At 59.2% G+C, this 16,275-nt stretch overlaps 1 protein-coding gene across 1 annotated transcript in view; it reads right to left on the minus strand.

The window, feature by feature from the left end:
- Positions 1 to 16,275, minus strand: part of CHD3 (chromodomain helicase DNA binding protein 3) — an 86,550-nt gene continuing 70,275 nt past the window's right edge. The window contains 6 exon segments of the mRNA XM_054052721.1: positions 1 to 110; positions 1,639 to 1,690; positions 1,692 to 1,745; positions 1,747 to 1,773; positions 4,424 to 4,587; positions 9,552 to 9,747. Coding sequence (XP_053908696.1) covers positions 16 to 110; positions 1,639 to 1,690; positions 1,692 to 1,745; positions 1,747 to 1,773; positions 4,424 to 4,587; positions 9,552 to 9,747 — 588 coding nt within the window. The 3' untranslated portion in view covers positions 1 to 15.

Raw genomic sequence — 16,275 nt, forward strand, 5'->3', positions numbered from 1 at the left:
GGGACCCCCCCTTTTTCAGTCGTCGATGCAGATGACTTCGCCCCCGCGGAGCTCTTTCTTGTCGGGGCCTTCGGGTTCGCGTTTCACCAGCACGGGGGGGCCGTTGGCAGCTGGGGGGGGGGGGCACAGGGTTAGGGGGACCCCCTCCCCCCAAAAACAGACCCCCCCACCCCTAAAAACAGCCCCCTCTGCACTGTACCCCCAAAAAATAAACCCCATCTGGTGAGGACTGAGGGGTTCTGGAAATATAAACCCCCCCCCTTCAATGGACCCCCCCTTTGTGGGGACCCCCCTATTGTGGGACCCCCCCCCATTGTGGGACCCCCCCTTCAATGGACCCCCCCCATTGTGGGACCCCCAAAAGGACTCAGGTGTGTGGGACCCCCCCCCATTATGGGACCCCCCCCTTCAATGGACCCCCCCTATGGAGACCCCTCCCCCCATTGTGGGACCCCCCCCCGATGGACCCCCCCATTATGGGAACCCCCTTCAATAGACCCCCCCCAGTGTGGGACCCCCCCCTATGGAGCCGCCCCCCCCCCCCCATCCTGGGACTGCCCCCCCACAATGGACACCCCCCATTGCGTGATCCCCCCCCCCATAGACCCCCCCCAGTGTGGGACCCCCCCTCCAATAGACCCCCTCATTGGGGGACCCCCCTATTGTGGGACCCCCCCTTTAATGGACCCCCCTCATTGTGGGACCCCTTCCTTCAATGGAACCCCCATTGTGGGGACCCCCCCCCTTGTGGGACCCCTCCAGTGTGGACCCCCCATTATAGGACCCCCCCATTGTGGGACCCCCCCCACTGTGGGATCCCCCCATTGTGGGATCCCCCCATTATGGGACCCCCCCCATTGTGGGACCCCCCCCATTGTGGACCCCCCCATTGTGGACCCCCCATTATAGGATCCCCCCATTATGGGACCCCCCCCATGCAACTCCCCATTATAGGACCCCCCCCATTGTGGACCCCTCCATTGTGGGACCCCCCCTTCAATGGACCCCCCATTGTGGGACCCCCCCTCATCCTGGGACCCCCCCCAAAGGACTCAGGTGTGTGGGACCCCCCCCCATGGACCCCCCCCATTGTGGGACCCCCCCCACTGTGGGACCCCCCATTGTGGGACACCCCCCCCCCCCATTGTGTGATTCCCCCCCCCCATAGACCCCCCTATTATGGGACCCCCCCCCATCCTGGGACCCCCCTCATGGCCCCCCCCCCATAGACCCCCCCATCCTGGGACCCCCCCCATGGACCCCCCCCCAATTATGGGACCCCCGCCTCTATAGAGCCCCCCCCATCCTTGGAACCCCCCCCCCCAATGGACTCAGATGTGTGGGACCCCCCCCTCACGGACCCCCCCATTATGGGACTCCCCCTTCAATAGACCCCCCCATAATGGGTCCCTCCCATGGACCCCCCCCATTATGGGACCCCCCCCCCAAATAGACCCCCCCATAATGGGACCCCCCCCCCAATGAACCCAATATATTTCACACCCCCCCCCAACACCCAGAACACCCCCAACCCCCCAATTTAGGGGACCCCCCCCCAATTTAGGGGACCCTCCCCCCCAATTTAGGGGACCCCCCCCCAATTTAGGGGACCCCCCCCCCAAAAACCCCCCCCCTCACCAGTGATGAAGGAGCCGGGCGGCATCTGACTGTAATTGGCCCCCCCGGGGGGGGGGGGGAAGGGCTCCGGCCGGGGGGGTCCCAAAGGTACCCCCAAAACTGGGGGGGGGTGGCGTAGGGCCCCGGCGGGAACGTCTGAGGGGGGGGGGGGACAAAATAGAGTCAAACTACCCCCCCCAAATAGTGCCATTGGGGGGGACCCCCCCAAATAGACACCCCAATATCCAGAAACCCCCCCCAAATAGACCCCCCCCCAATATCCAGGATCCCCCCCCCCCCAAATAGACCCCCCAATATCCAGGACCTCCCCCCCCCCAAACAGACCCCCCCCAATATCCAGGACCCCCCCCAAATAGACCCCCCCAATATCCAGGACCCCCCCCCAAATAGACCCCCCCCCAATATCCAGGACCCCCCCCCAAATAGACCCCCCCAATATCCAGGACCCCCCCCCAATAGACCCCCCCAATATCCAGGACCCCCCCCAAATAGACCCCCCCCAATATCCAGGACCCCCCCCAAATAGACCACCCAATATCCAGGACCCCCCCCCCAAGAGACCCCCCCAATATCCAGGACCCCCCCCAAATAGACCCCCCCAATATCCAGGACCCCCCCCCCAATAGACCCCCCCAATATCCAGGACCCCCCCCCCAATAGACCCCCCCCCAATATCCAGGAACCCCCCCAAATGGACCCCCCAATATCCAGGACCCCCCCCCCATGGTTTTAGGGCCCCCCCAATAATCTCAGCCCCCGCCCCCATGGCACCCAGTGCCCCCCCAAATGCTCTCAGCGACCCCCCCCATAGCTTTAGCCCCCCCCCCCCATGCTCTCAGCCCCCCCCATAATCTCAGGCCCCCCCCCCCTGGTTTTAGCCCCCCCCCATGATCTCAAAGCCCCCCCACAATGGCACCCACTGCCCCCCCCATCCTCTCAGCCCCCCCATGGTGTGACCCCCCCCGCATATCTCAGCCCCCCCCCCCATGGCACCCAGTGCCCCCCCCGATTTTAGCCCCCCCCATGATCTCAGTCCCCCCCATGGTGTGACCCCCCCATATCTCAGCCCCCCCCCCCATGCTCTCAACCCCCCCCATGGCACCCAGTGCCCCCCCCATCACACCCAGTGCCCCCCCCCGCTCTCAGCCCCCCCCTCATTCTCTCAGCCCCCCCCCCCATGGCACCCAGTGCCCCCCCCCCATGCTCTCAGCGCCCCCCTCCCCGGCACCCAGTGCCCCCCCAAATGCTCTCAGCCCCCCCCCCCATAGTTTTAGCCCCCCCCCCCATGCTCTCAACCCCCCCCCCCATGGCACCCAGTGCCCCCCCAAATGCTCTCAGCCCCCCCCCCCATAGTTTTAGCCCCCCCTCCCATGCTCTCAGCCCCCCCCATGGCACCCAGTGCCCCCCCCCATGGCTTCAGCCCCCCCTTTCCATGCATCAGCCCCCCCCCATGCTCTCAACCCCCCCCCATGGCATCCAGTGCCCCCCCCATGGCATCCAGCCCCCCCCCCATAGTTTTAGCCTCCCCCAATCCTCTCAGCCCCCCCTTTCCATGCTCTCAACCCCCCCCCATGCTCTCAGCCCCCCCCCCCCATGGTTTTAGCCCCCCCCATATCTCACCCCCCCCATCCTCTCAGCCCCCCCCTCCCATGCTCTCAAACCCCCCCCCCCCATGGCACCCAGCCGCCCCCCCCCATAGTTTTAGGCCCCCCCCCCATACTCTCAGCCCCCCCCCCATAGTTTTAGGCCCCCCTCCCATGCTCTCAGCCCCCCCAATGCTCTCAGCCCCCCCCCCCATGGCACCCAGCCCCCCTCCCATGCTCTCAGCCCCCCTCCCCGGCACCCAGTGCCCCCCCAAATGCTCTCAGCCCCCCCCCATGGCACCCAGTGCCCCCCCATAGTTTTAGCCCCCCCTCCCATCCTCTCAGCCCCCCCCATGGCACTCAGTGCCCCCCCCCCCCATCCTCTCAGCCCCCCCCATGGCACCCAGTGCCCCCCCCATGGCACCCAGTGGCCCCCCCCACATGCTCTCAACGCCCCCCCATGGTCTCAGCCCTCCCCCCCATGGCACCCAGTGCCCCCCCCATATCTCAGCCCCCCCCCATGCTCTCAGCCCCCCTCCATGGCACCCAGTGCCCCCCCCCATCCTCTCAGCCCCCCCCATGGCACTCAGTGCCCCCCCCCCATGCTCTCAGCCCCCCCCCATGGCACCCAGTGCCCCCCCCCATAGTTTTAGTTCCCCCCCCCATCCTCTCAGCCCCCCCCCAAGCTCTCAGCCCCCCCCCCATGCTCTCAGCCCCCCCCCCCCATGGTTTTAGCCCCCCCCCATGGTCTCAGCCCTCCCCCTCATGGCACCCAGTGCCCCCCCCATATCTCAGCCCCCCCCCCATGCTCTCAGCCCCCCCACCGCATACTCTCAGCCCCCCCCCATGGTCTCAGCCCTCCCCCCCATGGCACTCAGTGCCCCCCCCCATACTCTCAGCCCCTCCCCCCATGGTTTTTAGCCCCCCCTCCCATGCTCTCAGCCCCCCCCCATGGCACCCAGTGCCCCCCCCATAGTTTTAGCCCCCCTCCATGGCACCCAGTGCCCCCCCAAATGCTCTCAGCCCCCCCCCCATGGCACCCAGTGCCCCCCCCCATAGTTTTAGTTCCCCCCCCCATCCTCTCAGCCCCCCCCCAAGCTCTCAGCCCCCCCCCCATGGCACCCAGCCCCCCCCCCCACGCTCTCAGCCCCCCCCCACGCTCTCAGCCCCCCCCCCCCCCGCCGCCCCCCCCGGAGACTCACGGTGGGGGGGTGGCTGTCGGTGCCTTTGCTGGCGAGGCGGCTGAGGATGCTGCGCTCCGACATCTGGAGGCGGGCGGCGATGGGGGGGATGCGCGAGAGGGTGGCGGGCAGCCGCGTCACGTCCGCCTTCATGTCGCTCAGCAGCTCCTCCAGCTGGTTCAGCACTGGGGGCAGCGGAGACAGCGGCCCCCCCGTTAAACCCCGCCTCACTCCCACCTTACTCGCACCTTACTCGCAGCCGCCGCCACGCTCCGGGGGGGGGGGGGGTCAGAACGCTTCCTCCCGCCTTAACGGCTCACACAGGGTCAAAAACAGCTCACTCGGAGTTAACGTGGAGCTTACTAAGCGCTTACTACCACTTTACTCATGGTTTACTAAGAGCTTACTCATTGCTAACTAACAGCACGGTTGGAGGTAAATGCTTCCTCCCGCCTTAACGGCTCACACAGGGTTGAAAACAGCTCACTCGGAGTTAAATTGGAGCTTACTAAGCACTTACTACCACTTTACTCATGGTTTACTAAGAGCTTACTCATTGCTTACTAACAGCATGGTTGGGGTTAAACACTTCCTCCTGCCTTAACGGCTCACACAGGGTCGGCGAAAGAGCGCTCAGAGTTAAATTGGAGCTTACTAAGCGCTTACTACCACTTTACTCATGGTTTACTAAGAGCTTACTCATTGCTTACTAACAGCATGGTTGGGGTTAAACACTTCCTCCTGCCTTAACGGCTCACACAGGGTCGGCGAAAGAGCGCTCGGAGTTAAATTGGAGCTTACTAAGCACTTACTACCACTTTACTCATGGTTTACTAAGAGCTTACTCGTTGCTTAGTAGCATGGTTGGGGTTAAACGCTTCCTCCCGCCTTAACGGCTCACACAGGGTCGGCGAAAGAGCGCTCAGAGTTAACTTGGAGCTTACTACCACTTTACTCATGGTTTACTAAGAGCTTACTCATTGCTTACTAACAGCACGGTTGGGGTTAAACGCTTTCTCCCGCCTTAACGGCTCAGACAGGGTTGAAAACAGCTCTCTCGGAGTTAAATTGGAGCTTACTAAGCACTTACTACCAATTTACTCATGGTTTACTAAGAGCTTACTCGTTGCTTAGTAGCATGGTTGGGGTTAAACGCTTCCTCCCGCCTTAACGGCTCAGACAGGGTCGGCGAAAGAGCGCTCGGAGTTAACTTGGAGCTTACTACCAATCTACTCATGGTTTACTAAGAGCTTACTTGTTGCTAACTAACAGCATGGTTGGGGTTAAACGCTTCCTCCCACCTGAACGGCTCAGATAGGGTTGAAAACAGCTCTCTCGGAGTTAACATGGAGCTTACTAACCGCTTACTACCACTTTACTCATGGTTTACTAAGAGCTTACTCGTTGCTAACCAGCAGCACAATGCGAGTAACAGCTCAGCTTTAACGGCTCAGCCACAGGGCCGGCGAAAGAGCGCTCGGAGTTAACTTGGAGCTTACTACCACTTTACTCATGGTTTACTAAGAGCTTACTCGTTGCTAACTAACAGCACGGTTGGGGTTAAACGCTTCCTCCCGCCTTAATGGCTCCTCCAGGGTCGCCGCCAGCTCGCTGGGAGTTAACTTGGAGCTTACTGACCGCTTACTACCAATCTACTCACGGTTTACTAAGAGCTTAGTCGTTGCTAACCAGCAGCACGTTTACTAACCACTGGTTAACAGCTCGTCGGTGGGTAACTCACAGGTTACTAACAGCTTAAGCGCAGGCTACTACCGGTTAATTATGGGCTACTCATTAGTTACGAGTGCGTAACGAGGCCCTCGGGAGGCGCCTGTGGGTAACTAAGGGGTTACTAATGGGTTACTAAAGGTTTCTTGAGGGGTTCCTGATGAGTAACGCGTAGGTTACTCCCGGTTAACTAAGGGGTTACTAAGGGGTAGTTGATGGGTTACCAATGGGTAACCAGGAGGTTACTCCGGGGTTACTTAGAGGGGATCGGAAGGGTCAGGGGAGGGGGAGGAGGTACTCAGGGGATACTCGGCGGCGCTCCACTCCCACTCAGAGCTCACTCGGAGCTCAGTCCGAGATTACTCCGAGCTCACAATGAGTTTACTCCAAGCTCGGAGCTCACTCCACGCTCACTCAGAACATCCTCCAAGGTTACACCGAGTTCAATCCCAGCTCACTCCAAGCTCACTCCAAGATCTCTCTGACCTCACTCCGAGCTTACTCCGAGCTCACTCCGAGCTCGTTATGAGCCCACTCCGAGACAAAGCTGAGCTCACTCCGAGCTTACTCCGAGCTCACTCCGAGCTCGTTATGAGCCCACTCCGAGCCAAAGCTGAGCTCACTCCGAGCTCACTCCGAGCTTACTCCGAGCTCACTCCGAGCTCGTTATGAACTGAGTCTGAGATGAAGCTGCGCTTACACTCACTCAGAGCTCACTCCGAGCTCACTCCGAGGTCACTCCGAGGTCGTTATGAACCGACTCTGAGCTGAAGCCGCACTTACACCGACTCACCCTGAACTCACTCTGAGCTCTACCCGAGTACACTCCGAGCTCACTCCAACCTCACTCCAGGCTCACTCTCAGCTCCCTCTGAGCTCACTCCGAGCTCACTCCGAGCTCGTTATGAACCGACTCCAAGATGAAGCCACACTTACACCGACTCACTCCGAGCTCACTCCAACCTCACTCTGAGCTCACTCCAGGCTCACTCTCAGCTCACTCTGACCTCACTCCAACCTCACTCCGAGCTCACTCTGAGCTCACTCCAAGCTCACCCCGAGCTCACTCTGACCTCACTCGGAGCTCACTCCGAGCTCACTCCAACCTCACTCTGACCTCACTCCAAAATCACTCCGAGCTCGTTATGAGCCACCTCTGAGCCAAAGCCGCACTTACACCGACTCCCTCCGAGCCCACTCCACTCCGAGCTCACTCCGAGCTCACTCCAACCTTACTCAGAGCTCCACTCTGAGTTCCACTCTGAGCTCACTCCGAGCTCACTCCAACCTTACTCAGAGCTCCACTCCGAGCTCCACTCTGAGCCCACTCCGAGCTCCACTCCGATCTCCCTCTGAGCCCACTCCAAGCCCACTCCGAGCTCCACTCCGAGCTCCCTCTGAGCCCACTCTGAGCTCCACTCTGAGCCCACTCTGAGCTCCACTCTGAGCCCACTCCGAGCTCCCTCTGAGCCCACTCCGAGCTCCACTCTGACCTCCACTCCGAGCTCCACTCTGAGCTCCACTCCGAGCTCCACTCTGAGCTCCACTCTGAGCTCCACTCCGAGCTCCCTCTGAGCCCACTCCGAGCTCACTCTGACCTCCACTCCGAGCTCCACTCTGACCTCCACTCCGAGCTCCACTCTGAGCTCCACTCTGAGCTCCACTCCGAGCCCACTCCGAGCTCTCTCCGAGCCCACTCTGAGCTCCACTCTGAGCTCCACTCTGAGCTCCACTCCAAACTCCACTCCGAGCTCCCTCTGAGCTCCCTCCGAGCTCACTCCGACCTCAGTCCGAGCTCCACTCCGAGCCCACTCTGAGCTCCACTCTGAGCCCACTCCGAGCTCCACTCCAAACTCCACTCCAAGCCCACTCCGATCTCCCTCCGAGCTCCACTCCGAGCTCCACTCCGAGCTCACTCTGAGCCCACTCTGAACTCCACTCCGAGCTCCACTCCGAGCTCACTCTGAGCCCACTCTGAACTCCACTCTGAGCTCCACTCTGAGCTCACTCCGAGCTCCACTCCGAGCTCCCTCTGAGCTCCACTCTGAGCTCCACTCTGAGCTCCACTCTGAGCTCCACTCCGAGCTCCACTCTGAGCTCCACTCCGAGCTCCACTCTGAGCTCCACTCTGAGCTCCACTCTGAGCTCCACTCCGAGCTCCACTCTGAGCTCCACTCTGAGCTCCACTCCGAGCTCCACTCTGAGCTCCACTCCGAGCTCCACTCTGAGCTCCACTCTGAGCTCCACTCCGAGCTCCACTCCGAGCTCCACTCTGAGCTCCACTCCGAGGTCCCTCCGAGCTCCACTCCGAGCTCCACTCTGAGCTCCACTCCGAGCTCCACTCTGAGCTCCACTCCGAGCTCCACTCTGAGCTCCACTCTGAGCTCCCTCTGAGCTCCACTCTGAGCTCCACTCTGAGCTCCACTCTGAGCCCACTCCGAGCTCCACTCTGAGCTCCACTCTGAGCTCCACTCCGAGCTCCACTCTGAGCTCCACTCTGAGCCCACTCCGAGCTCCACTCTGAGCTCCACTCTGAGCTCCACTCTGAGCTCCACTCTGAGCTCCACTCTGAGCTCCACTCCGAGCTCCACTCTGAGCTCCACTCTGAGCTCCACTCCGAGCTCCACTCTGAGCCCACTCCGAGGTCCCTCCGAGCTCCACTCCGAGCTCCACTCTGAGCTCCACTCTGAGCTCCACTCCGAGCCCACTCCGAGCTCCCTCCGAGCCGACTCCGAGCCCACTCTGAGCTCCACTCCGAGCTCCACTCCAATCTCCCTCTGAGCTCCACTCCGAGCCCACTCTGACCTCATTCCGAGCTCATTCCAAGCTCACTCCGACCTCACCCTGAGCTCACTCCGACCTCAGTCCGAGCTCCCTCTGAGCCCCCTCTGAGCTCCCTCTTGAGCTCCACTCTGAGCCCACTCCGAGCTCCACTCCAAGCTCACTCCGATCTCCCTCTGAGCTCCACTCCGAGCCCACTCCGACCTCATTCCGAGCTCCACTCTGAGCTCCACTCCGAGCCCACTCCAATCTTCCTCTGAGCACACTCCGAGTCCACTCCGAGCTCCACTCTGAGCCCATTCCAACCTCACTCTGAGCCCACTCTGAGCTCCACTCTGAGCTCCACTCCGAGCTCACTCCAATCTCCCTCTGAGCCCACTCCGATCCCCCTCCACTCCCCTCCACCCCCCTCCCCTCTCCCCTCTCCCCCCTTTCCCCCCCATTTCCCCTTCCCCTCGCGCCTCCTTTCCCGCCCCCCTCCTCTCCGTCTCCCCCTTTTTCCGCCCGCGCCGACCAAGGAGACACCGGGAGGCGGTTGAGAGGAGGAACCCCACTTTAATGATGCAGAGCGCGGTACAGAGGAGCGGCGCCTAAAGGCAGCGGCCACGGCGGCGCCCGCGCGCGCCCCCGCGTCTCTTACCCTTATGGAGGACGGCGTTGGCGGGTTTGTTCCCCGCCAGCGATTCCTTGGATAAGTGCTGGTGGCTCTCGGCCAAACATTCCACCTCGGCGAAGCGGGTGTTGAGGGCCATGGCCGGGTGGCTCGGGTCCTGCGTCATGTTGAGGTACGCGGCGCGGCGGAGCTGCTCCTCGATCACCAAGGCCTGCTCCAAGAGCTGCGGAGAGAGCGGAGACGGAGGTGAACAGCGCGGAACGGCAACCACCGGCGATGGGGGGAACCAAAGGGGTCGGGAACGGCGTCAACCGGAACCAAAGAGAATGGGAACGGCGTCAACGGGAACCAAAGAGAATGGGAACGGCGTCAATGGGAACCAAAGAGAATGGGAACGGCATCAATGGGAACCAAAGAGAATGGGAACGGCGTCAGTGGGAACCAAAGAGAATGGGAACGGCGTCAGTGGGAACCAAAGAGAATGGGAACGGCGTCAGTGGGAACCAAAGAGAATGGGAACGGCGTCAGTGGGAACCAAAGAGAATGGGAACGGCGTCAGTGGGAACCAAAGAGAATGGGAACGGCGTCAGTGGGAACCAAAGAGAATGGGAACGGCGTCAATGGGAACCAAAGAGAATGGGAACGGCGTCAGTGGGAACCAAAGAGAATGGGAACGGCGTCAGTGGGAACCAAAGAGAATGGGAACGGCGTCAGTGGGAACCAAAGAGAATGGGAACGGCGTCAATGGGAACCGAAGAGAATGGGAACGGCGTCAGTGGGAACCAAAGAGAATGGGAACGGCGTCAGTGGGAACCAAAGAGAATGGGAACGGCGTCAGTGGGAACCAAAGAGAATGGGAACGGCGTCAGTGGGAACCAAAGAGAATGGGAACGGCGTCAATGGGAACCAAAGAGAATGGGAACGGCGTCAGTGGGAACCAAAGAGAATGGGAACGGCGTCAACGGGAACCAAAGAGAATGGGAACGGCGTCAGTGGGAACCAAAGAGAATGGGAACGGCGTCAGTGGGAACCAAAGAGAATGGGAACGGCGTCAGTGGGAACCAAAGAGAATGGGAACGGCGTCAGTGGGAACCAAAGAGAATGGGAACGGCGTCAGTGGGAACCAAAGAGAATGGGAACGGCGTCAGTGGGAACCAAAGAGAATGGGAACGGCGTCAGTGGGAACCAAAGAGAATGGGAACGGCGTCAGTGGGAACCAAAGAGAATGGGAACGGCGTCAATGGGAACCAAAGAGAATGGGAACGGCGTCAGTGGGAACCAAAGAGAATGGGAACGGCGTCAGTGGGAACCAAAGAGAATGGGAACGGCGTCAATGGGAACCAAAGAGAATGGGAACGGCGTCAGTGGGAACAAAAGAGAATGGGAACGGCGTCAGTGGGAACCAAAGAGAATGGGAACGGCGTCAGTGGGAACCAAAGAGAATGGGAACGGCGTCAATGGGAACCAAAGAGAATGGGAACGGCGTCAGTGGGAACCAAAGAGAATGGGAACGGCGTCAGTGGGAACCAAAGAGAATGGGAACGGCGTCAGTGGGAACCAAAGAGAATGGGAACGGCGTCAGTGGGAACCAAAGAGAATGGGAACGGCGTCAGTGGGAACCAAAGAGAATGGGAACGGCGTCAGTGGGAACCAAAGAGAATGGGAACGGCGTCAGTGGGAACCAAAGAGAATGGGAACGGCGTCAATGGGAACCAAAGAGAATGGGAACGGCGTCAGTGGGAACCAAAGAGAATGGGAACGGCGTCAATGGGAACCAAAGAGAATGGGAACGGCGTCAATGGGAACCAAAGAGAATGGGAACGGCGTCAATGGGAACCAAAGAGAATGGGAACGGCGTCAGTGGGAACCAAAGAGAATGGGAACGGCGTCAGTGGGAACCAAAGAGAATGGGAACGGCGTCAGTGGGAACCAAAGAGAATGGGAACGGCGTCAGTGGGAACCAAAGAGAATGGGAACGGCGTCAGTGGGAACCAAAGAGAATGGGAACGGCGTCAGTGGGAACCAAAGAGAATGGGAACGGCGTCAGTGGGAACCAAAGAGAATGGGAACGGCGTCAATGGGAACCAAAGAGAATGGGAACGGCGTCAGTGGGAACCAAAGAGAATGGGAACGGCGTCAGTGGGAACCAAAGAGAATGGGAACGGCGTCAGTGGCAACCAAAGAGAATGGGAACGGCGTCAGTGGGAACCAAAGAGAATGGGAACGGCGTCAGTGGGAACCAAAGAGAATGGGAACGGCGTCAGTGGGAACCAAAGAGAATGGGAACGGCGTCAGTGGGAACCAAAGAGAATGGGAACGGCGTCAATGGGAACCAAAGAGAATGGGAACGGCGTCAATGGGAACCAAAGAGAATGGGAACGGCGTCAATGGGAACCAAAGAGAATGGGAACGGCGTCAGTGGGAACCAAAGAGAATGGGAACGGCGTCAATGGGAACCAAAGAGAATGGGAACGGCGTCAGTGGGAACCAAAGAGAATGGGAACGGCGTCAGTGGGAACCAAAGAGAATGGGAACGGCGTCAGTGGGAACCAAAGAGAATGGGAACGGCGTCAATGGGAACCAAAGAGAATGGGAACGGCGTCAGTGGGAACCAAAGAGAATGGGAACGGCGTCAGTGGGAACCAAAGAGAATGGGAACGGCGTCAGTGGGAACCAAAGAGAATGGGAACGGCGTCAGTGGGAACCAAAGAGAATGGGAACGGCGTCAGTGGGAACCAAAGAGAATGGGAACGGCGTCAGTGGGAACCAAAGAGAATGGGAACGGCGTCAATGGGAACCAAAGAGAATGGGAACGGCGTCAGTGGGAACCAAAGAGAATGGGAACGGCGTCAATGGGAACCAAAGAGAATGGGAACGGCGTCAATGGGAACCAAAGAGAATGGGAACGGCGTCAGTGGGAACCAAAGAGAATGGGAACGGCGTCAGTGGGAACCAAAGAGAATGGGAACGGCGTCAATGGGAACCAAAGAGAATGGGAACGGCGTCAATGGGAACCAAAGAGAATGGGAACGGCGTCAACGGGAACCAAAGAGAATGGGAACGGCGTCAGTGGGAACCAAAGAGAATGGGAACGGCGTCAATGGGAACCAAAGAGAATGGGAACGGCGTCAGTGGGAACCAAAGAGAATGGGAACGGCGTCAGTGGGAACCAAAGAGAATGGGAACGGCGTCAGTGGGAACCAAAGAGAATGGGAACGGCGTCAATGGGAACCAAAGAGAATGGGAACGGCGTCAGTGGGAACCAAAGAGAATGGGAACGGCGTCAGTGGGAACCAAAGGGAATGGGAACGGCGTCAGTGGGAACCAAAGAGAATGGGAACGGCGTCAGTGGGAACCAAAGAGAATGGGAACGGCGTCAATGGGAACCAAAGAGAATGGGAACGGCGTCAATGGGAACCAAAGAGAATGGGAACGGCGTCAGTGGGAACCAAAGAGAATGGGAACGGCGTCAATGGGAACCAAAGAGAATGGGAACGGCGTCAATGGGAACCAAAGAGAATGGGAACGGCGTCAATGGGAACCAAAGAGAATGGGAACGGCGTCAATGGGAACCAAAGAGAATGGGAACGGCGTCAGTGGGAACCAAAGAGAATGGGAACGGCGTCAGTGGGAACCAAAGAGAATGGGAACGGCGTCAGTGGGAACCAAAGAGAATGGGAACGGCGTCAGTGGGAACCAAAGAGAATGGGAACGGCGTCAGTGGGAACCAAAGAGAATGGGAACGGCGTCAGTGGGAACCAAAGGGAATGGGAACGGCGTCAGTGGGAACCAAAGAGAATGGGAACGGCGTCAGTGGGAACCAAAGAGAATGGGAACGGCGTCAATGGGAACCAAAGAGAATGGGAACGGCGTCAATGGGAACCAAAGAGAATGGGAACGGCGTCAGTGGGAACCAAAGAGAATGGGAACGGCGTCAATGGGAACCAAAGAGAATGGGAACGGCGTCAACGGGAACCAAAGAGAATGGGAACGGCGTCAATGGGAACCAAAGAGAATGGGAACGGCGTCAACGGGAACCAAAGAGAATGGGAACGGCGTCAGTGGGAACCAAAGAGAATGGGAACGGCGTCAATGGGAACCAAAGAGAATGGGAACGGCGTCAGTGGGAACCAAAGAGAATGGGAACGGCGTCAGTGGGAACCAAAGAGAATGGGAACGGCGTCAGTGGGAACCAAAGAGAATGGGAACGGCGTCAGTGGGAACCAAAGAGAATGGGAACGGCGTCAGTGGGAACCAAAGAGAATGGGAACAGCGTCAGTGGGAACCAAAGAGAATGGGAACGGCGTCAATGGGAACCAAAGAGAATGGGAACGGCGTCAGTGGGAACCAAAGAGAATGGGAACGGCGTCAGTGGGAACCAAAGAGAATGGGAACGGCGTCAGTGGGAACCAAAGAGAATGGGAACGGCGTCAGTGGGAACCAAAGAGAATGGGAACGGCGTCAGTGGGAACCAAAGAGAATGGGAACGGCGTCAGTGGGAACCAAAGAGAATGGGAACGGCGTCAGTGGGAACCAAAGAGAATGGGAACGGCGTCAGTGGGAACCAAAGAGAATGGGAACGGCGTCAGTGGGAACCAAAGGGAATGGGAACGGCGTCAGTGGGAACCAAAGAGAATGGGAACGGCGTCAATGGGAACCAAAGAGAATGGGAACGGCGTCAGTGGGAACCAAAGAGAATGGGAACGGCGTCAGTGGGAACCAAAGAGAATGGGAACGGCGTCAATGGGAACCAAAGAGAATGGGAACGGCGTCAGTGGGAACCAAAGAGAATGGGAACGGCGTCAGTGGGAACCAAAGAGAATGGGAACGGCGTCAGTGGGAACCAAAGAGAATGGGAACGGCGTCAGTGGGAACCAAAGAGAATGGGAACGGCGTCAACGGGAACCAAAGAGAATGGGAACGGCGTCAGTGGGAACCAAAGAGAATGGGAACGGCGTCAGTGGGAACCAAAGAGAATGGGAACGGCGTCAATGGGAACCAAAGAGAATGGGAACGGCGTCAGTGGGAACCAAAGAGAATGGGAACGGCGTCAGTGGGAACCAAAGAGAATGGGAACGGCGTCAATGGGAACCAAAGAGAATGGGAACGGCGTCAGTGGGAACCAAAGAGAATGGGAACGGCGTCAACGGGAACCAAAGAGAATGGGAACGGCGTCAGTGGGAACCAAAGAGAATGGGAACGGCGTCAATGGGAACCAAAGAGAATGGGAACGGCGTCAATGGGAACCAAAGAGAATGGGAACGGCGTCAGTGGGAACCAAAGAGAATGGGAACGGCGTCAGTGGGAACCAAAGAGAATGGGAACGGCGTCAGTGGGAACCAAAGAGAATGGGAACGGCGTCAATGGGAACCAAAGAGAATGGGAACGGCGTCAGTGGGAACCAAAGAGAATGGGAACGGCGTCAGTGGGAACCAAAGAGAATGGGAACGGCGTCAGTGGGAACCAAAGAGAATGGGAACGGCGTCAGTGGGAACCAAAGAGAATGGGAACGGCGTCAGTGGGAACCAAAGAGAATGGGAACGGCGTCAATGGGAACCAAAGAGAATGGGAACGGCGTCAGTGGGAACCAAAGAGAATGGGAACGGCGTCAATGGGAACCAAAGAGAATGGGAACGGCGTCAGTGGGAACCAAAGAGAATGGGAACGGCGTCAATGGGAACCAAAGAGAATGGGAACGGCGTCAGTGGGAACCAAAGAGAATGGGAACGGCGTCAGTGGGAACCAAAGAGAATGGGAACGGCGTCAATGGGAACCAAAGAGAATGGGAACGGCGTCAGTGGGAACCAAAGAGAATGGGAACGGCGTCAGTGGGAACCAAAGAGAATGGGAACGGCGTCAGTGGGAACCAAAGAGAATGGGAACGGCGTCAGTGGGAACCAAAGAGAATGGGAACGGCGTCAATGGGAACCAAAGAGAATGGGAACGGCGTCAGTGGGAACCAAAGAGAATGGGAACGGCGTCAGTGGGAACCAAAGAGAATGGGAACGGCGTCAGTGGGAACCAAAGAGAATGGGAACGGCGTCAATGGGAACCAAAGAGAATGGGAACGGCGTCAGTGGGAACCAAAGAGAATGGGAACGGCGTCAATGGGAACCAAAGAGAATGGGAACGGCGTCAGTGGGAACCAAAGAGAATGGGAACGGCGTCAGTGGGAACCAAAGAGAATGGGAACGGCGTCAGTGGGAACCAAAGAGAATGGGAACGGCGTCAATGGGAACCAAAGAGAATGGGAACGGCGTCAGTGGGAACCAAAGAGAATGGGAACGGCGTCAATGGGAACCAAAGAGAATGGGAACGGCGTCAATGGGAACCAAAGAGAATGGGAACGGCGTCAATGGGAACCAAAGAGAATGGGAACGGCGTCAGTGGGAACCAAAGAGAATGGGAACGGCGTCAATGGCGCTGAGGGGACCCAAAGCGGTGGTCCTCGTGCGAGGCCGTCGTGCGAAGCTCTCGTGGTTTCCTTCCCACGGCGCAGAGAGGTCCCCTCACGCCCCTCGTGCGATGCCCTCGCAGTGCCCTTCCCAAAGCCCAGAGAGGAGCTCTCACGCCCCTCGTGTGAAGCCCTCGTGTGAAGCCCTCGTGCGACGCCCTCGTGCGAAGCCCTCGCGTTGCGCTTCTCAAGTCTCACAGAGGTCCCCTCACAGCCCTCGTGCAAAGCCCCCGTGCCCTCACGGCCCTCGTGCGCTCACACCCCTCGTGCGATGCCCTCGTGCCCTCACAGCTCTTG

Source organism: Cuculus canorus, chromosome 36, assembly GCF_017976375.1.
Source record: "Cuculus canorus isolate bCucCan1 chromosome 36, bCucCan1.pri, whole genome shotgun sequence".
NCBI lineage: Eukaryota > Metazoa > Chordata > Aves > Cuculiformes > Cuculidae > Cuculus > Cuculus canorus.